Raw genomic sequence first — 23,072 nt, forward strand, 5'->3', positions numbered from 1 at the left:
TCAATAAGTAGTCGAATGTTACTGATGGAAATTGAGTATTAAGAGGATAAACAACGTTCAAATAAATATTCGGAATTTACTTAAATAAATTAATTTACCATCGTAAACGATTGCAAATAATAACATTATTTTTATTAAACGTTATTATATATTTATTAAACGTTATTACCGCAGATAATCGGTTCTTGAAGCGTGCAGCTCGGACATTTTGTTGATAAAGAAATGGTGAAATATTCCGATAAATAAAGCGATACTAACAGGAGTTGGTAGTAAGGTAGGTATATTATACTAAATGCAAAAAGTTACAATATATTTGATGTTTGTTTTTTTTTTCATTTTCCTTTAACATTATTTCTTTCCTTTTGTCGTAGTAACGTTGACCATGGTTGTACACACAAACTGGCCTGATAGACCGAAATAAAAATGTATACTACAAAAATTCACAACTTATTCGCCATCCTCTAATTATTATATTGTTATAATTATTTGTGTTTCTTCATATTCCTTTCTTCGTTCATTATATTTATCTTTTTTATTAATTATTATTATTATTATTATTAATTATTATTATTAATAATCACTTAAAAACGAAAACATTCACACTAAAAATTTGCAGAGCTTTCGTTCAGGTATAAAGAGGTAATCTCGCGTGCACGTGGCCTCTGAACACTTTGTTTTCAATGCGTTTATACGTGAGATGCACACTGATGTATATATATATATATACTGAACGGTACAAATGAACTTACCTAAAGACTGTATATACATATTGAAAATTGAAATAAGAGCAAAGATCAAAGTGCTACATTCTACTCGTCGAGGCTGGAGAAGAAGCTCGTTAAAATACTTAGCCATAAAAATTCGTTATTGTATTTTAACCCTATGATTTAAGAAGGAATAAATTAATCAACTTATTCGATGCGTAGTTAATAGCGTGATTGTTTGGATATATAAAATTTTATATATTATTATTTGTACAATTGAAAATATCATCATACGTAGATATAAAAGGCATATCAGTATTTCAAATGAAACAAGCAATTCGCTATTTTACAATGATCCTTTTTAATGATAAAATTCTTTTACGGATGAGTGGACAATTACGAGCATGCTTCGCAAATATTCTAATTTGTCGACGTAACGAACAATGCGGCCAACTGATTACGCGAAATTACCTCTTTATCCATGACCGAGACAAAGCAGCATCATCGTGACATAATACAAAAGCAACGTTTCGTAAACATCGAATTTTGTTACAGAAAAATGATTCCACCGTGTGAAGCTATACGCAACTAAGATTACATATACATTACAGGAAAATTTGTAGAGATAGTAGAATGAACGTCGATCGCCGATGATTCTGCTATATCCCGGACATAGCAATTGTAACGCATTCGATTACAAACTATTGCGGATGTTTAATGTAGACTACGTAACAATTTAATGGATCAATAAGAAAGTAAATAATTACTTCTCACATGTTTTCAGCCTTAATATTGTAGCATTTTGTGGTTTAGTCGCCGTGCACTTTGTAATTTCTGGCAAATTTCAACATTCAGTTAATTTATCACCATCAACATATTGTTATCACCTCTGTATTTCTCAGCACTATTAAAAAACAGTTTAATTTCTGTTCGTCTCCTGTATTTTCATCTGTGCACTTGGGTTAGGGCGAGGTGTATACGTACGAGATGGCACATAAATTACTATATGCGCTACCACTGTTTCACGACGATGGTAGTATTGTATTACTTTTTACTTTGCACTTACGATTCTTCTATATTGTTTCAATGTTGGCTTGATAATTTTCTTCTGATTATCCGATGATTTTTAGAACGATCACAATTTACAGAAACAAAAGAACAATATCTCCTGGTTTGAAAAAAGGAAAAAAAAAACACGTGACGAATAGGCCAGAAAAAATATATTGCCCTGTCTCTAATAATCGCAGGACTCATCTTGCAAACTGTTTCTAGAAATTCGAAAATATTTCTGATGCTTTTTTTTCTAATAAACACAATTCTCTCTCGTTCGCTCTAGCTCTCTCTCTCTCATCCTCTCGCTCTCTTTCTCTCCTCTGTTTTATCTGCCCTAGCACCTTTATACGGACACGTGTCGAAAATACAGATAGGAAAATACTATCTACATATTAGGGTACTTATGAAGATACAGGAATCAAAATATTCCTCAATTCCATCTGGTGATATAGAATAAGTGCACGTGCTGAATTTATCTTCTCCATATAAAGGATAAGTTAGATCGACCATCTAATTTCACTAAATCGCTGTTATTACTTCATGCTGGTAAAACTATTCGTTCGTAAGATAACGTGTAAATTGAAAAACATTTAAAAGTGTGCCTTAGCGCCAGAGAGCTGACAAAATCTTCGAAAATGAATATTCATATGCCTACTTTTCGATCTAATTATTGATATGGATTATCTAATTATCGAAGAAAAGAGTCAGGTTAAAGAAGTTTATAAAATCTTCGTACGAACATTTATCACTCTTGATCGAACTTTGAAAAATTTCTATTTATGTATGTATAATAATTACAAGAATAACGCTAATTACGTTAGTAAGCAGGGGAATATTCTTTCATCAATATACATTGTTAATCTTACGAGGTTTTTGCACAAAGTCAAGCTAAAATTTTGTGTTGTTATAACGGTACTAGGTCTCTTTGTTTTAGCAGCGCACTGCGAGTTCTGCGATCACCAGAGACTATCAAACTAACAGATGTTAGATAATTCTCAATTAGTTTGTTGTATCAACTATGAAATTATAATTTTGAAATAGCATTGCCCTCTTTGTATGACTTTGTATGAAAGAAGACAAGAAACAAAAGACCGATAAAAGGAGTAAAGAGAAAATAAGAAAGAGACGAAGACGAACATAAGAAGAAAAGACAAGAGGCTAATAGGAAAAGATACGCGAGGAATAGAAAAAGGAAATTGAACAAAAAATTAGCAGGTTGGAACAAAATAGAGCATAAGCGACACGTGGATGAATTAGAAAACGGCGAGACCAGCTGCAGTCTAAAGGTACTGCGCCACTATCAACCGATACCGGTCGATTGATAGTTGGCCATGTTTTGTGAAAAAATCGACTGTGTCTTTTTGTATGCGACCACAGAACAGCCGCAGTTCTCTACTCGTTAACCAACACCGACCAACTACACCTATAAACATTATTGCCGACTTTCTACATGTAGATGGAACGTTACATCGGCAGTCAAGTAAATTAACTCGAGAGCATATGAAGTGTACGGTGATATTCCATAGTTAAAATGATTCGTATCCTCTCGTTTTAATTTCGTTTAGTTTGGCTCGTGACTTACTTATACGACAGCGGAATTCGCACCGCTTATGTCTCCTTAATGCGATTGGCAAACGAAGAAAACTAAAAGAGCGACGTATAACTTTCGTGATATTCATCCAAAGGAAAACAAAAGGTACGTTACCGAATCCTAGTTCGACATGTATCTGTATGTGTGTAGGATCTGTATGATGTATACTTCTAACACTGTCACTTGCTTTTATATATCGCACACGTGCTACGAAGAACACGAAAGAACTCAGTTCGAGTTTTCTTCTGTCACTCTATCACAAAAATTGGCAACAATTTTGTTTCTTGGATGTTGATTTCTAAGAAACGTGGGCTACGTATCAGGAGACAAAATACACCCATATTTCTGGAGAGGATATCACGCGTCGCTCTGTTATACGTACATATGCAAGTGGATGCAGTTCTGTTTTCATCGTAAAGTCTTGTAAATTGCCTGACGTCGATGTATGAAGAACGAACTCGTAGTATTTATTTCATCAAATATTCAACGAACTAAGTTGAACCTTTAATGAATTATTTTACTAAATCATTATTCCTTATCCACGAATACGATAAACTTAGCTTAAATGCGATAATCCGATTATCCTACTCGAGTTCGTATTCCATACAGTTTGAGCTGCGTCATCTATAGTTGTTGCTTGACAAACGGTGCAAGCGATGTTTAAGCGTAAAAGAATAGCGCCTTTAATCACGTTGTGTGGCATACGAGATAGTCCTGGATTTTGTGTTCAAAAATGAGGATGGTAATTATATACCGATGACTTGTTCAAGAAGAAAGAAACTGGGGAGTGCCTCTTCAACGTTGCTTGAAGTATTAGCGGCGATTTTGATAACTTAGATTGTTGGGATTACCAGACTGCCGCATACCACCACCTCCCCTTCCACCATCACCACCTCGTGAAAATCCTCCACGTCCACCTCTTGTACCATGTTGGCCACCTCTCATCATACCTCCGGGTCCACCTATAAAGCAAAGAAATATAACATGGTGGTCACACTTATAACTATTTTTTAACTGCAATACAATTATCGCAGCGTTTAATATATTTTTCGTGGATCTTAAAAGGTATTATGGAGCTATTATTCTTTACTTTAACATCTAATTATCTAATTTATATATGCATTTTTACAGCCTTTAAATGTAATTATAAAAAACATCACATGCGTGTGCATACCTGGTCCTCGTTGCTGTTGCTGCTGTTGCTGCTGTCCTCCCATTGCTCTCATATTGCCATCATTAGAATTCAATCGACCACCGCTACCTTCCATCGTTCTCGGCTTAACTTTCTTTTCTTCCACATTTAGCTTTTGTCCATTTTCAGCAGGATAATAAATCGGCTAAAATTAACGATAAAAAATTAATCCTTTTGTACGTTATATCTTGTATATGTTATATCCATACGTATAAACTAACCAAATTCTGTAACACTTTGCTAACGACTTGTTGGTCTTCGAAAGTGATGAATCCATAATTAGGCACTTTTCCCGTGTTATTTCCCTGCGGCCCCTTGCATCTATCATTTGATTTACTGTGTATACGCAACTCTACTACTCTACCATAAGATTCAAACACTTGACGTAAATCATCTTCTGATGCATTGTGCGGTAAATTCCCAAGGAATAGTTGGTGGGCATCACTATATTGACTTTGTCTTGTACCACGACGATCACCATCTAAAGAATTCATTACTTATTTACTTATTTTACAATATAGTAATGTGTGTGACTAATGTAAATAACACGTAGAAAATAAATATCTTTTAACAATGCTAATATGAACTACATTTACCTCGTTGTACTGCTCCTCCTCTAGGAGCTCGCTGTTGCTGATGTTGTTGCTGTTGTGGCTGTTGGTTACTAACTCTATGAGTCTGTTGTTGAGGCGTAGAAACACTAGTTGTTATAGACAGTGCAGGTCCACTACTAGTTGGATGTAGTGGCGATCTATCGTCTAAACGCAAGTTCGTCATTGGAGGCTGAGAACAGATGTTACAAAGTAGTTTATATCTATACTTTGTCGACATCTGATTTGTATAAATTACACAATAAGCAAAATCTTAATCGTTAAAAATAACTATTACAATTATAAAATACGTACCGGTGACATAGACAATTTAGGAGCTTGAGGACTAGTAGCGCCAGTAGTACTGGGGAATGATTTCACAAGATTAGCGTATGTTTTCGGCCCGCTACTAGTCACACTTGTATTTGCCACTTGATGTTCTGGTTCGGATTCTTGTACAGAAGCGGTAAACGTTTCAGCCTCAGGTTGTTCACGACTCTCATTTGATTGAGCTTGCGGCTCATTTTCTGTTTGTTGTTGTTGTTGTTCGGCTGCAGGATCCAGTTCCGTTTCTTGTACAAATTGTGTTTGTGACGTAGGTTCTGTTATATATTGATGCTGCTGTGCTGGTGGTGGAGGTGGTTGTTGTTGTTGCTGCTGCTGCTGCTGTTGTTGTTGTTGTGGTGGTGGTGGTGGTTGTTGATTAATTAATGGTGCTTCTTCATGAACCGAACCATTTAATACCTGTTGCATTACAGGATGTACCTGAAATAACATATATAATGCACAATATAGTATACAATATTATTTAAATAATTATATTTTAGGATAAAACTAACATGAGTCTGTTGCGGTGGCGGTGCATAGTATATTTGTTGCTGTTGTTGAAGCACGGGTTGTTGTGCGGGAATAAGCGGAGGTTGAACTTGAGGTTCAGTAGATGTAGCTGCTGTTGAAAGCTGCTGTCCACGATTTTGATGTTCATCTTCCTCTGGTTCAGAACGCACTCCCTCCTCCCCTTCCCTCTCTCCAGGCTCACCTACACCTCCTTCTACACCACCCACATCTGTTTCTTCTTCATCAGGAAAGATCAAATCTTGGTAACGAAATATATCATTATGTACATAATATGTTTTTGGTGCTTGTATGGCTAACACAAATGTTTGTGTAAAACGACGCATTGGTTGTCCAGCATTAGATAGTTCTCCTGATACCTATAATTCATATATAATTCAATTAATATAAATAAATTTAGTATGTATTAGTCTCATAATTTTTAGTATTAGGTACTAATTAATACCTTAAATGGATATAAAAAGATTTTTTATAATCTCTGTTAATAGTGTCACTTACTTGCACGACAACACCATTTTCAAGAGTGAGCTGTGAATCAACTTGGCTTATTTTAGCATGACAGTCTCGGAAATTTAGTTGTTGAATTTTTTGATGTATTTGCTTTTGACCAATTGCAGGAGTCGATTCTCGATTGGAATCTAATCCTCCATGCACGAAGGATGAATGTTGATTATAGAATCTGCAATAATATTAAATATAATAATACAAAAATATTTTAATTTTGCACTGTAGCTTTTTCAACATTTTTTTTTACATTTAAAGAGGTATTTCTTCTCTCTTTCTTTCAATTACCTATGAAGATGTGCAGGAGCTTGATTAAGTAAAGTATAATATTGTCGGACAAATTCACGACCGACATTCTGCGGAGAAGGGGATGCCTCCATGACCATTTTCTTATCCCTAACGTCTGAAATAATACTTTGCTTAAATAGCAACAGAAATTTTATGTGGTAATTATGAAAATTGGAAGCTTAGATGCCTGTAACAAAAAAACATACCTGTAATGTTTATAAATGTATCATACTGTTTGTATACATAAATTATATCTATTTATTTTTTGTCACAATATAAGTATAATAATATATAAATATATGTGTATTTCAAAGAAAAACAGATTAAATTGATCATGTATGTATTGTAAAAGGTATACAATATACTTAAAACTACATTAATGTTTACATATTAAATAACTTATCACATTTATATATAAACATAAAATAAACATAGGAACTAAATATTGGAAACAAATACACAATATAATGAGATAAAAATTGTAAATATGCACATCAATCAAAGTGGCTATCTATGGATATCACATGAGAGCGATGTGCTTGGATTAAAAATGGTCATAAATAAAATATTTTTTCTGAAGTAATTGATTCATCAATCGAACCTATAGTATTTTTATAAAGATTGATACAATAATCCTAAAACATAAATATATGAGTGTTAAAACATGTAATTTCAGTAATTTGTACATTAAATTGTAATCAGGCGCGCGTACAGTCTAGTCTTGATAGAACATGTGCTCGCGTAAGTACAAAAATAACAGGAATCTTTGTTGCAAAGCAGTTACTTAAAAACAAAAAACTGTAGATCATCTCTCAACTCGTGTGCTGCGCGAAGTGCGAGGTCGAGGGCAAGGGGGCCGCCCGGTTGCATGAGCAAGCATGGCGATTTTTCTTGATCTAAGAAATGGTAACGCTAAGTTCTCAATATAAAATTGTAGCAAAATGTTTCGATAAGTAACATAAAACATGAGTATCGAAACGTTCAATGATTTGAACAATAATTTACGAGCAACAAATATCGTTAATTCATGAACACTTTTCACAGTCTCGTATCATGCTTGCCTTCCTGGTTCGTTCCGAGGTCTTCTCTGTGAGAAGTCGGATGAAAGAACATCGGCAAAGCCGATCTTATGGCGTTGTACACTCACCCAATGGAACCACTTATGCGTGACACAATTCACTGCTTTCCCGGCAAAACGAGATGCTGCGACGAAAACAGAAAGTTTCTACGAGCAACAACAGTTCACAATAATGTTAATTATAAAAACAGTTCAATGTATGAGTCCTCCAAGCACCTTGATGTCAGCACATGCAGCGGAACCTGCACAGAAACACCGGTCGTATAAAGATAAACGACTCTCTTACAGAAGCCAAGACCTTACTCGTGCTGTGCGGGTTTTACAGGAACTACATCATCAATCGAACAAATTCCAGAAGGGCATTTCCTTGCGTATACTACGTCGCTGATTGGCTATTTCAGTTCTGCTATGAAAACAGCCAATTACAATTTAGATTAAATAGAAAAATTCTGTAGACAAATAAACGTGCTATTGGTCCAATAATATGCTCCGTTCTACTGGAACTTATACGTTATTGGGTGATTTATTAAATGACTTATTTTGGAATTATAATTCATTATAGAGTTAGAATTATTTTGAATAGACAAGAACAATACAATTAAATGACAGGTTTATTTGTTATATTGAAAATACTAAAATTACGAATAAAATGATTATATTAATAATAATATAGTTTATAAGTCTTATAATTTATTGCTTTAAATTTTTACTATTTCTTTTACCTACATTGTATGTATGATAAATAAACACAGTTATCTTCTATTGCCATCTGATGATAGAGCATCAAACTATATATTAAGTGTGTTAAATATAAATTAATTAATTTTTATACATATGTTTTCTTTATAACGAGTATGAAAATGTTCTTTCATTCACATATTACAAATAAATAGGAAATTAATATACACACATATGAAAGATGGGTATAAGAAAACGTTTCATAATAAAATTCATTAAAATATCACTTTTGTCTTTTTTTCTTGAAAATCTATTTATAACACTTTTATTTAGTTATTATTGGAATCACATTATTTGACAATAAATAATTACATAGAATTATAGAGACATAATACAAAACTAGTATATATACATGCAGATAAATCATATTGTAAATATTCTACTACAGACTAGATCATCTAAAAAGTTAATATCTTTCTTGATGCAAGCTTAATTTTCTGTTGGTCCATGAGACATTATTTTAACAAATCTTAAATGACTTATATTATTTATTGTTAGATATACTTCAAGTCTACATGTTTTAGGACTCATCGGCAACTGTTTCTATTTCTCTATCTTCTGACATTTGTAGAGTATGACTTTGTAATCTGGACAAACTCTTCTCTTTCGGAATGTAACATTTTGCATGCAGTACACTTATCTTCAAGCACAAACATATCACAAAAAAGACATTTCATTTACTCAAAGTCTTGCTCTAAACATGGATAATAAGTTAAACTACTTATTAGACAGACATTGTATGTTATTTGCAAAAGGATAATGGCATACTAGAAACTGTACATTAATAAATAAATGGTAGATAAGATATATTTTTTTCTATTGTTTTTATCTGAAATAGGAGATTTATGATCATTCTGCTGACAGCAGAAAAATCAGTGGTGTAAAGAAAAGAGATGTATAAAAATAAAGCAGGTTTGAAATTAAAACTGTAAAGGAAATTTTATATGTACAATTTGTTTCTAAAAATTAATTGAAATACGCTAAACATTGCTAAAGACGTGGTAAATGCTAATCACTTAGTAACTTCTTTTAGGATTGTGAAATATCCTGAAATATACAATGATGAAAATAATGTATTGAAAATTACATACAATTATATAGAAATATAAATTAAAATTATGTCAAAATAGGGTAGTAAAGAAGGGTGGATACAATAGTAAAGAACATATACATAAATTCGTTTATATATAATTTTTACAAATTTGCACTACATATATTTTTGTTTCAATACATATTTTTGCATTAATATTATACATACGTCTTCATTTATGTTCCTAACAACACACAAATTCATATAACAAAACAAATAACAAATTCAACCAAATAACAAAATTCATCTGTTATCGACCAATCACCGCCACATGCGTAGTATTTCGTTACCCCTTTCCGGACACAAGTTTAAGCTTAATAGATTTGTACTCCGTCCTTTTAATTCCTACATTCATGACATAGTATGTAATTTTTTTTATTACAGTACATATGTTTAATGCTATTGTAATGCTACGATAGAACGGCTGGAAATACTATTGTAATTATTTTTAGATATCGACAAATGTAGTTTCATTTTATTGTACGTTCACTGCAGATAAAACATTTAAAAATTATAACTTATGGAAGATCGCCAAAGAATAACTATTAACCGATTATACTTTTTATAATGTGATGAATATATATACTGTAGCTTTTATCCATATCATATAACTCTGGTATTCTATAACTATAATTTGGTATTCTATAAATATAATTAATAATTGACAATGATAAATGCAATCTCAGTACTACAATACAAATAATTGGGAATCGCTAATCAATCAAGTACATTTTAGAACCAAATTATTTGATAATTATTTTTACTGCAAAACAATATTATTAAATCAGAAACGATGATATGAGACGTTTTCTTAAATGTGGTACAAGTGTGAAATACTTTATATATGTATATTGTATATATATAATATTATATATATAATATTGTATATATACATATGTATACACACACACAAACACAACATGTAACACTGGGCAATACCTACATCAAACTTTATGAAAACAAGAGTTCCCAATATTTACGAAACACTTGCAGTTTTTAAATTCATGCTTTTAATAATTTTGTTGTATTATATTTTTTAATGTTCGAAATAAAATAATTGTTAATTTTTAAGGTTTAGTAGTAATAAAACAAAGCATAGAATACATAATATATTTAATTATATAAAGTACACAAATGAAAAGCTTTCATAAAATTTACATACCAAAGAATTTTTATAAATAAATAAAAGAAATTTAATTGTTCTGTGAAAAACTATGATGAACATCTATGCGATATTACATTTAATCTAATTCTTCATGCCTTTCTACAAATAAATTTCATGATATTATTTTATATATATTTATAGTTCCAATTAAATTTTATAAAATTTTACCTGACATGAAAGTTGTTCAAAAATTCTTTGATTTGTCTTAACAACCAAAATATTTCGCAACACAGAACGAAAGTATCAAATTCCCCATTTTATATATACATCAAGATAGAAATTCTTTTTTACAATTTTAATACAAATTAACAAGAAAAAATTTTTTACTGAATATGATACATGGAAAACTATACATAAAATTTAATAACTTAAAATGTATACTCTTTTAATTAGTGAAAAATTTAGATTAAATATAGCTTATTTTCTATAGTATAATGTCAGACAATAGGACTTTATACAATACTATTTACTTAAAACGTTTAATATTGTTAAGATTGCGTTTTGTACATTTCGCTTTAACTGTGAAATTAAAAAAAGGCAACATTATTTTTTGTCTAATTTTTTTTAATGTAATACTTTTGTGACATAGAACAGTGTTGAATTTGAGAAAAATACAATATTTTCTTTTAGTTTAAAAATCTTATTACGATGTTTTTTGCCTAGAATGAAACTATCGGTATATAAATATAATGTATGTATGTGTTGTTCTTGAGTGTAGAGTAAAAACTGAAAGAATATCTAGAGCTCGATGCACGTACTGTGGTAGAATCAGCAAAATATTGTTTGTAATACAAATTCACTAAATCTTTGTGTCAGTCTTATTTAAATCTAATGTATAGATGTTTATCACTATATTTTAAAGAAGTATTGTGTACATACTGTTTTCCAAAAATTAAATTATTAGGATCGGTTAACACAAATACAAACATACGCGGTATATATTATGTACACAAAATCAATTTATTTTATCCTATTTTTCTTACCAATAAGGAAGCAATAATCTTTTTACCTCATTTCATACCTCACACAATCATTATAAACAATTCGGTACTTTTCATTTTTGTCTTATCATAGCCGTGTAAAAAGTACATTGCCTGCTTACTTTTCTATAGTGGGTTTCTTCTTATTAAGTTTAGTTTATAAACAAATTATAATAATCTTATTGTTAAAAATAGGGACATAGGTACTTCTCAGCAGTCCCAAGCGATGGATGAGAAACTTGATTCTTCCTAATATATCTGTATTTAAATTATTTCCTATCATCTTCTGCTTTCCCATTTGCACAAAAATATTACGTTACAATATTTCATTGTAAGGCATCTTGTCTATACGTTTGGAATAATTATTACGCCAGCATTCATACCATTCCATATGTGTATTAACAGAATATTAATAATTTGCAAACGTATTGCGATGTGACATTGCCTTACTCTGAATAACGTAACGTATACTAACGGTAAAAAAATTAATGATAAATAAGATGAAATGAGATAGAGGACCAATGTAAAATATGAAGTATTTTTTACTTTGTACAAAAGGGTAAACGAGAGATGGAAGAAAGCATTGTGTACCTATATGTATATATATATAATATATATATGTATATATGTTTGCTTTTGTTGTCTTGATAATACAGATGTATTGCTAGACGCAAAATGTGAAGCTATTACAGTTTTTGTCGTGATTCCTGATGATTCATTTTATTTTGCGGCAGTAGTCTGCGTTGTTGAAAATCTTGCTGAAAGTGGCGTGGTTTAATGGAATGATGATTTAACGAGTTATGAGATTTGTGGATGGACAGGAAACCTGAAAAGAAGAATAAATATTCAAATGTATTGCATTGTATTGTTTGTGTATAATATTTATATTACATCTTTTTAAATATTTTTACTATGTAACCACATGAAACCATTTTGGTAACATTAAACATAAATGACATTGGAAAAGGAAGAGAAAGGTTGTTGAGACTGAACTTATAGATGTCAGGAAGCTATGATGACTCACCAGCGGTTACAATGCGAATTGCATTGCGGTCGCAATGAATGATTTCCATTAATAGGGTTGGTGCCTTTGGTTCTGACGACCACCTCCCCTCTGCTTTCCGCCGTAGCCTGAGCCTCCTGAAACAATATCCACGATGTACGTTAGTCCAGCAACTTGGATATATACCCCCGCTTTCTTCCTCCCGCCGTTTTTTGAAGAAATTACAAATTATTGACCACAAAACGGTTCATTTGTAGAAATTACCGCACGCACACTTCTATTAATAACAGAATAAGGTACGAAACAATATATAAAGTAAAGACTAACGTAATGGATATAAAACTACGAAGAATCTACATAGAGGCTACAGGCTAAGGTAGTAAGCTGCAAGGCTGCGTTCTGATTCATACTCTCCTTTTCTCCTTACACATTTCTGGGATCTGCATATGCTGAAATACTAAAATTTTCATATTGCGATACTGTGTACATACTTAAACAAATTTCAAATTACTTAAATAATTTACAATTACTTCACTAAGACTTTACTTTATACTTATATTAATAGTTCTTATATACTATTACCAAAATATAATTTATAGATATATCATTAATGTCATAATAACAGTTTGTTGTTTTTATCAAATAACCAGAAATGTTTAAGGTTAAGGATATGAAAAATGAAATAAAGATGAAAATGAATTTAATACCAGCATGAAAAATTTCAATTATTCATTTTTCTTTGAACTTCAATATGCACCATATTGTACGCATGAGATATGACATGCTTTTATATGTAAGATATATATTTCACTTATTATCAAAAATATATCTTCTATATATCTTACATATATCTTTCAGATATATAAATTTCACACACACATACATATATACGAATGGTGTAATGACATTTTAGACTATGAGTAATTCGAAATAACACAATCACTTGGAAAATCTTATTAGTATATTAGAAATATATATAGATTACTCAGAATGATAAATTATATATACTCTTAAAAATTATGAAACTATCTCAATATATGCAGAGAGAAACTTTGTCTCTCAACACTTTCTTTAACCAAAATTTTATTACTAATAATACCAAAATATTTTAGCATTCACACATTAAGATTTATGAATTTATGAAATTGTACGATTTTCTAAATAAAATTTCTTGTATATTACAATTACATAGTTTGTGTTAATTCAAATAAAGTATGGACTACATATATATTAACACATTATTTTCTTTCTTCTTAAAACTATGATATATCAATGTCCTTCCTAGTTTGTTCTTAGTATATGTGTAAACCAAGAATTTTAATTAATTTACAATAAATTTTTCGTATTTAATTAATTTCTATTCAATAAAATGATACACTTCTTCATGAATTTATAATTTGAATTATCCTTAAATAAGTACGATACTTGTACAATAAAGTATATATGAAAATGTATGATAATATATCTTTAAACATTATCTTTTAAAAGTGGTTAAAGAAAATAAGACAAGTGCATATATATTATAAATATTGAGAAATAGAGAAAAAGCTATTTCTAAAAATATGTGGCAGGAATGGAGTATTTACATTTAGGTTACACAATAGTAAATATTTATGGATTTAATAATATATATCAGTAATTGCTGAAAATTCATTATTTTCATTAGTATTGTAACTATAAAAATAATAAAATATCAATTTCATATGCTCACACGTACATGTACACACATACTTAGAGAAAATAAAGGGAAATAATGAAGGATAAACATAAACAAACATAGGAGGTAAAATAATGGTGATGAAAAATAATTGATGAAATGAATGTGAACGTAGAAAGTGGATTTCTGCTAACAAAGTAGGGCACGTTTGGGAAAATACAAAACAATAGAGAAGGAACGCTAATGCGTACCTTTACCGCGTGCACCACCGCGCCCACCACTGTAGCCACCATCGTAACTACCACCGCCATAGCCATAGCCGTCTGCGTTTCATGGAACACACGGTATAAGAGACAAATGGGGTCAGTATTAACATGGACCGGCAATTGTGTATAGTATAATCTATGATACCAATAAAAATTATCGCCGGTACACAAGTATGTGTGTAACACAATTATGTAAATTTGTATGATCTTAGTAAATTTAAGCTTTAAAATTAAATATTCTCGAAAATATAATTTTAAATGTTACATTAAATTAATATTTATATATATTATATGAATTTTTTAAAAAATGCTATTTAATAATATTAAAAGATAATTTTATCTTCCAAAGGGTTCATTGTTTGCACATCTAATAGTAATATAAGTGCAGAGGCTGTTCATAAACTCATGTATCAAAAAAGATTACAATTGATTTTATTTACCGTTAACACGAAGTGGCATGCACTTAAATTTCTTTATGACAAGAAAGTTTAGTGTAATAATTTAATTATTTGCCACAGTCCCAGGAAAAAAGTGTGTGCAGGGTCGAACACGCAAATAGATAAATATAAATTCAATGTGGACTTGCTATTGTGTTTCTCAACATTTACTCTTATTTGGCGTATGCAATAGGAAATAATTTTATAAATTGGTTTATAGTGTAAAAAATGTTTCTCCGTTTCAAATGATTTTGTTCGTTTTCTCTCATAAATGAACTAAAAGTCATGCTAAAAACAATGTAACGTAATTAATAAAATAGATCAAACACAATGATTTCAAGTATCGATAATTCATTATTGTTGAGGAGTGTGTTAGTTTTTTCATGAATGAAGTGGTTATGTGAAATGTGGAAATATGTGAAAGCATGCATATTAGGAAACGTGGCAGGACTTGAAAGCAAGGATTGGAGGTTTAATATTCCATATCATACGACATTATCCTGTATAGTTTTGCTTTAATGTTCTCCACACATTTCAAGTTCACATATAACTATGTTACAGTGACTGCGTGTGTTTTGAAGTCAGCGAGTCTGCAGAACTTATAGTAAAGATAAGAAATGTAAAAAAATTAATTTATTCCACGAATTCACAGACATCAATCAGTGAACGTATGAAATTAGTACTCTTATGTACATTTACTGAGTGAAATGATCTATTATAATATTTATGTTGTTAGAACAAAAGAAGTTAATCGAAATGTTTGTACACTATTTACCAATTAAATATACGTAAAGAAAGTAACTTCTTTTAAAATACCACATTGAACTATAGTAATTCTTAATCATCTTCACACATTCACTGTTACATATTATATGATATCCTGCTTTTCTGCGTTTAATGTGGTTCATATGTATGTGTGTATATATATGTATATATAAGTCAAATATTAATAAGGCATTAAAAAGTTTAACTTAGGAAGTTGTTAAAATCAATAAGTTAGTTGATCACAGCTCAAAAACAGCCAACCCTCTGGAAGTAGGGATTTACTTTTCGGATTATGCTTTCTTTATTCATGCGCAATAAAATTTTCTTTCGTAGCCAAAAAAAGGGAAAATACGTATTATACATACTTAGAGGTAAAAAAACATAATCCGAATGTACTTCCTACGTATCTGAGCTGCTGGTTTACTTTCTTAGTTCCGTATTTAATTTTAATTTAGAAATATCAACACTCAATAGATATTTTCAATAATATTCGTAAACAATCAGTAAAAATAAGTTTAATGTAAATAATTTTAAAGTCAAGATATCGCTGATCTGCCTGCAAACCAGCGCTCAATTTTCAACATTAGCCATAAATGTAATATATCACATCAATTTTATATCATTTCAAAATATAACTTAGTCATATAGTACTAAGTTAGTATTATATTATGTTGAGGCAAATGATTTAAATTTATGTAATATAAATAAAAATTTTCTATAAGATTTTACATAAAGCAAAATTTTATAGGAGGTATGGGTAATTAAAACTTCGTGTCAGGTAATTTTGAAAACCTTCTCGACATGACTGTTATTTTCAAAATTCGTCCCATATGTATATGGCTTAAAACATTTACTTTGAATATAAACTATCATTTTTAATAATACTATGATGAACTCTAGAATTTATTAATTTATTTAAACTTATATTTGCTAATATTATTAATCAATATTTATTAAGTTACTTCACAGAAACTCAATTATTTACTGTTAATACTAATCAATTCTAAAACAAATATTGTGCTGAACTTTTTAACTTGTTTAACAGGAAATATATTTTGCATTCTATAAATTAAATAACTTTCTAATTTCCGGTAAAAAAAACTGTGCTAATATTTGTTATATCGAATGATTTGTTGAATGTCTAGAATCTCAGTTATTTCAACATATACATAACATTATTGAATTTTAAAAACTTTAATGAGTTGAAATTTTACCATAGATTTATATAAGTTACAGCAAAAAATAAATCAAATGCATGAAGAAAGAAGCTAAGACAACAAATGTAGCAACGACAATAATTTTAATATTACGTTTGTTTACCGAATACATTGGGACGATAGCAGTAGAGAATTATCTGCTATTGATTATTATAAAAAAGAGAAATTAAATTCTTCAATATAATCCTACACAGCGATAAGCGCGTGTAAGTTCTTTTAGTAATAATCAATAAAATTACCGTATCCACTGTAGTCGTAACCACCATAGCCGCCGTACCCACCGCCGTAATAATCGTAGCCTCCTCCGTATCCATCATAGCCACCGCCATAACCGCCTTGACCGTAACCGCCGCCATATCCACCTCCGTATCCGCCTTGACCCCAGCCACCTTGACCGCCAAAACCGCGACCTCTACCTCCTCTACCACCACGGCCGCCTCGACCGCCAGCGCCACCACGCATTCCCCCCATACCATCAGGTTTAGGTGTTGCTTTCTTCACATCGACCTATTTAATATATTGAAATGCATTAGTAGGATCGTCAATATGTATAACATTTTTTCTAAAATTAATTATTTTATTTATTGGTATAAAACCTGGTATAAAATTAGTATCAAACGTACCTCTTTACCATTAATTGTTTGCTTAGGAGTTTTCAGCAATTCGTTTACTACTTGTTCAGATTCGAATGTAATAAAGCAGAAACCTTTCCTCTGGTTCTTTGTCTTGTCAAATGGCATTTCTACCTCAACAATCTATAACATTTAATTTCATCGTATTTTTTTCTAATGGGCATAAACGTTTATAGTGACAAATCAGAAAACTAAGATACTTACTGTTCCAAATTGAGAAAAGAAATGCTTGATATCATCATCTGACAATTCTGTTGAAAGACCACCAACAAAGACTTTGCCATGTCTAGCCTTTGCTTTCTTAGGATCAACTTTCTTATTATTAATTATATGATCGCCGGCTGCCATGATCTGAAACATAAATAATCTTCATGAAGACTCATTATTTAGAATTTGCATGATTAGTTCTAATAACTTATTTTCAGCAATTGGAATTACATCAAATAATGTCAGTAGCAGAACTGGATAAATTTATCATCATATCAGTTTTACTTTAATGTGTAACTATTGGTTTCATTAATTTTACCTTATCTAATGATTCGGCTTTAGCAAAAACGATGAAGGCAAATCCACGCGACCGTCCGGTATTAGGATCTGTTTTGACATTGATACTTTCAATGTCTCCATATGTACCAAAATGATCCCTTAATTCCTCTGTAAATTAATGTTTATTTAAAAATGTTAGGTATTGAATTCTTTAATTATTTATACTACTACATTTATAACATAAAAACTCAGTATTAAATCTAGTCTCATATGACTTGTCATCTGAAGGTGTCCTAAGTAAGTAACATCATAGTTTGTAAATAGCTTGTAAAGGACTATAATTCTTAAAATGAAAAATAATACTCACTGTCTGTAGTCTCCCAGCTTAAGCCACCCACAAATAATTTCCTGTAAAAATAAAAATAAAATAAGATTTGAATTAAATTAAATAATTTTTTTATGAAAATAAAATAAAATATCAATTCTTGAAATTTTTCAAAATTTCGTAATTGCATAACTATTCATTTATAAATAATTTAATGCTAATAACAACATATTTTAATTTATACATCTTACAATGTATTTAAAACTATTACAATGCAAAAACTGTTTGAGAAACGTTTATTTTCATTTTCATATGCAAATTAGAAAGTAAAGAAATAATAATGAAAAAAGAATGTACCTATCATTTAAAGAATCCTGATTACCTCCGGTTGACCTGCAAAGCAATGTAATGTATGTTATTATAACGATCTTGAAATTTATATAAATTTTTAGGACTAAGGTTGAAGCAAAAATTTAAGTTTTGTTACAAATTATTTCCATTTATATTTGAAAAAGGAGTTTGACTTGACCCCTGGAAAAATTAGAACAAACGTTAAAATATTAAAATTTAATATTGACAATATATAAGAAATGCAATAGTAGTATATCATTTGGAAAAAGGGCACTGGATAAACTTTTAAAGACATTTTGGTAAGGAATTTTATTTAACAGGTAATGTATGCAATTTATTAAATGCTTCTTATGTATATAAATATAAATATATACTCATGTATAAATGTAATCTACAATTGATTAAGTGACCTACATTAATGTCTACTTTAAAATTTGGAAGAATAAATAATTTTGCAAAACTAAAATTATCTTAATTTCATAGTTATGGTATTAATATGGACACAAAAATACCTAGAATAAATTAACTCACTAATACAATCTTATATGAAAATTGTGCGTTTATCCTTAGTAAGAAACATAGGATTATATGAAACAACCATCAGAAGACTGCTTTGCACACCACATAGACCTTGATTTGAACTTCAGATAGATGTGTTTATCAACAAAAATTAAAGGAAAAAACTTGGAAAAAAGTAGATATGTAAAAATTAACGCATTGAGAGAGCAAAGTACTTTTCACGATGTTCATGTGAACTCGAACAATAGTTATAACTCCAGTTGACATACAGCTGCTCCTAAAGGAAATAAGATTTAACTTTTCCAAGTTGAACTCTGACTGCTGATTGGCCCAAAGAATTGACATATGGTAGATAGACTGCAACTCTATTAAAAAGCTAAAAAAATTGTTTCCACATTACAAGTTAATGATGGTCACTTCTTGATACTTTTTAAATATCTATATATGCACACAATATTTTATGTTTATTTATAGTATATTTATATATGTATAGTATTTCTCTCTCTTTCTTTATTCATCAGCAAAATATTATATTTCAAGTCCTGATATACTTTTCAGCCTTTTCATATACAAATATAACAAGCTGCAATATTTTTCACTTTTCTCGCAGTGTGATGATAGTTGTCTGTACTTAGATTGATCTTTTCATATATCATCTAGGGCTGGTGATAAATACCGTAGGCACCAGTCACTCGCCGGTAATCAGTTGTTGGTCGGGTCACGGTTAGCCGGTTGCGAGCCGCCCGCCATAATCGCACTGGGTCGTTTGCCACCTGCAGATCAAGCCACATAAACTGGGTTAATGGCATTCCGACCTATCGGAGTTTTTCGCTTTGGCCCTAGTGACTCTGTGCTTTGATCACGCCCAAACAGCATTGACATCTGATCAGAAATTACTCTACGCGTGACCCAGCAGGCAAGTGTATGTCTGTGCGAGACTTATTGATCTGACGTAATTGACTCGACTTCCAGTGCTTGTGTTGTGACGAAACATGACGGACTTGAACTTGACGTAGACTTCTCACAATAATTCAGACTCAGAAGTCAATCATAAGGCTTCACGGTTCAGTTCACAGATCCCAGGTAAGCGTACATATTGTCAATCATGAAGAATTGACTAACCAGAATTCTGCTGCAATGAATCAATGAGGAAGACTCAGCTGGCCAAAAATGCATTTCAAAGTTTATGCTCTATAAAAATATTACAATTATTATTTGTGTAATATGTAGAAATTTTTATCATTGATGAAATCACAACTTGTCTTTATCAATTACAAAACTAGAATAGAATTAACTAGGAAGGAGAGCAGAAATAAGGAGTTTACAAAAAATTACAAAATTTTAAACAGATAAACGTATACCTCGCAACAACAGCACATATAAAGTTACAATATTTATAATTCTTATATGTATATAGTTACCTTATCATAATTTTGCAATAAAGAACATGCAATACTTAATTTTGTTTTTATTTTTACTTGTATATTAAATTGATATAATAAACAAGGAAATGCCAGTTTTCAGTTATTTATTTTTGTTACCTTATGTATAGATATCACGTCCCTCAACACACATTTGTACTTTCATTATGGGTGAGAGGAAGCATACCTCCAAATTCTTCGTACCTTATATATATAATGATTTTATATTTTGTACTCAACATTTATACAACCCTTTGTAACATGAGAATTTGAAAATTCATATATATTTTACTAAATTTGAAGGTTACATCTTCTTTCCCGATATCAATTGAAGTAGTTCTACAAGTTACAATCTAAAGTAGCTTACCCATTTTGCAAAAACATACCCCAAACTATGTAAGAGTTTGTGACAATCCAAAGCTGTAGGGATACAAAGAAAAAAAAGTCGAATCCCTTAGGTATAGAACTAAAAATGCTGTGATAATAGTAAGAGAATAAGAACGAACGTACAATGCGATATTATAAAATATTTACATAGACTGTGTCCGTACATCAACATTGACATCTAAACTCGTCGATGAGCAAATCGTCCAGCTTGAGATCTCGTTACGCTGAAAAGGGGGAAAGGCAAGGTGCTGTGCCCACCAGCCACCAAAAATCCTTATAATCTATTAATATTTCTAAATATCACGACAATACTAAATAACCAATAATTATTGCGCATTACCCTCCCTGAATAATCTACATACTCATATTTACGTAATATGTATATTATTTAGTGTTTTGGTTTGACGCATAAATGCGTGTTGTGTGTGAAAAACACGAGGACGTGATACGATATGTAATGGTAACAAAAAATTGAAGAAAGCGAGCCCAAGCAAAGTGTATCAAATCTATGTATGGAATTCCTTGACTTGATATAAAAAATTGATTTTTCTATGAGTTTACTTTACAACAATGCGTGGGCGCGCCCTTTCTAAACTTGCGGCCGGCATTCCTTTTAATTTGACCGACTCACTTCCTTTTCTTATTTGTTGTTTCTTTTCGAAAAAAAAGATTGATACCTAGGATTTCTTTATACTGCAGCAATACAAAAGAAGTTAACTGCAATACTAGGAACGCTCGCTTTAGAATCGATGGGAACGGATTACGATTTTCGGGATCTCGCGCATCCGCCATTTTGTCATCGCGACAATCGTATCGCACAAAGCAACTCTCGTTTGGAAGCTTTACTACATATTCCCGCGCGTTCAAAGTACCAAATGAATCGAAGTCGATAGTTTCGTAGAACAACGATTGATTTAATTGCAAGATCGAAATTTAAGACGAAAAGGGTTACCTGTCCTCCTGTGATTCTTGGCCATTTTCTGCGGCGTCCCCGCCGCCGTTCTCTGCTTCGCCGTTCTGCTCGAAGTTTTGATCGGCAATATCTTCGCTGAAGTCCTTGTTCTCCTGATCGGCCATTATTTATTCTACTTTTTTTTTATTTTAATAAAACACTTAAAACACAATTATAAATCGCGCTTTAACAAATAATTAAATACACTACACGAGCTAACAACACTCTCACGTCCGTACTGATCGACCGCCAAATGGAGAAGGAAGAGGTACGACTTGCGCTCCTTTTGACTCAGGAGATTCCGCGCAAAGCATCATGGAATCTCTTTTACTTCCCCCCTTACGGCTCTCTCAGCCAATCAGGTTTCATCACACAGTATTGTACCTAGAACTCCCAATGCCACGTTAGTTTGCACTTTCCAAAAATATCGCGTTACTTTCAGCGTGCTATAATTATATATGCATAGTAGTCAAGAAAAGAGAATTAATATTTTTTCTGTAGCATTGTTTACGACCCTTAATCTTTAGTATCTGGTTTTTCAAATTTCGATAGAACAAAATAAAATCAAATAAAATTCGGAAAGTTATAAGTAATAGATGATATTATCAAAGATAATATTATGAGTATTAATATATCTTGTTCAGCAAACTGATCCTCTATTTTACTTGCATCGGTAGAACTAAATTTTACATCAACTATGAAATTTTTTTTTTCTTTATTAAAATTTACAATCAATTCTCGCATTGAGAATTTTCAGTAATTTTTTCTGGCGTGGCGCAGTGACATGGCTAATTATTTATAATAAGTTAATACTTACTATAGATAA

The 23,072-nt window shown here is 31.1% G+C and overlaps 2 protein-coding genes across 10 annotated transcripts; both read right to left on the minus strand.

The window, feature by feature from the left end:
• Positions 1–263: 263 nt before the first annotated feature.
• rin (ras GTPase-activating protein-binding protein 2) lies at positions 264–8,169 on the minus strand. 2 transcript variants are annotated; one of them, XM_033340063.2, is made up of 9 exons: positions 7,925–8,169; positions 6,778–6,892; positions 6,484–6,664; positions 5,970–6,344; positions 5,446–5,895; positions 5,137–5,323; positions 4,762–5,021; positions 4,523–4,685; positions 264–4,310 (listed from the first exon to the last, which is right to left on the minus strand). In XM_033340063.2, the coding sequence occupies exons 2-9, from the start codon at positions 6,873–6,875 to the stop codon at positions 4,162–4,164; spliced, it is 1,863 nt and encodes a 620-aa protein (XP_033195954.1). In that variant the 5' UTR covers positions 6,876–6,892; positions 7,925–8,169; the 3' UTR covers positions 264–4,161. The 2 variants fall into 2 exon arrangements, with proteins under 2 accessions (XP_033195954.1, XP_033195953.1); XM_033340062.2 differs by having other exon boundaries at positions 6,778–6,964.
• Positions 8,170–11,787: 3,618 nt separating this feature from the next.
• On the minus strand, positions 11,788–22,517 carry sqd (RNA-binding protein squid). Of its 8 annotated transcripts, none has more exons than XM_033340050.2 (10): positions 22,247–22,516; positions 18,974–19,009; positions 18,659–18,699; positions 18,332–18,459; positions 18,010–18,156; positions 17,797–17,928; positions 17,455–17,680; positions 14,740–14,811; positions 12,853–12,968; positions 12,514–12,654 (listed from the first exon to the last, which is right to left on the minus strand). In XM_033340050.2, the coding sequence occupies exons 1-9, from the start codon at positions 22,369–22,371 to the stop codon at positions 12,901–12,903; spliced, it is 975 nt and encodes a 324-aa protein (XP_033195941.1). In that variant the 5' UTR covers positions 22,372–22,516; the 3' UTR covers positions 12,514–12,654; positions 12,853–12,900. The 8 variants fall into 8 exon arrangements, with proteins under 8 accessions (XP_033195938.1, XP_033195937.1, XP_033195942.1 ...); XM_033340048.2 differs by having other exon boundaries at positions 17,413–17,680; XM_033340047.2 differs by lacking the exon at positions 12,853–12,968 and having other exon boundaries at positions 11,788–12,654; positions 22,247–22,517.
• Between the last annotated feature and the right edge of the window lie 555 nt (positions 22,518–23,072).

Source organism: Bombus vancouverensis, chromosome 5 (genome assembly GCF_051014615.1).
Source record: "Bombus vancouverensis nearcticus chromosome 5, iyBomVanc1_principal, whole genome shotgun sequence".
NCBI classification, from domain to species: Eukaryota; Metazoa; Arthropoda; class Insecta; order Hymenoptera; family Apidae; genus Bombus; species Bombus vancouverensis.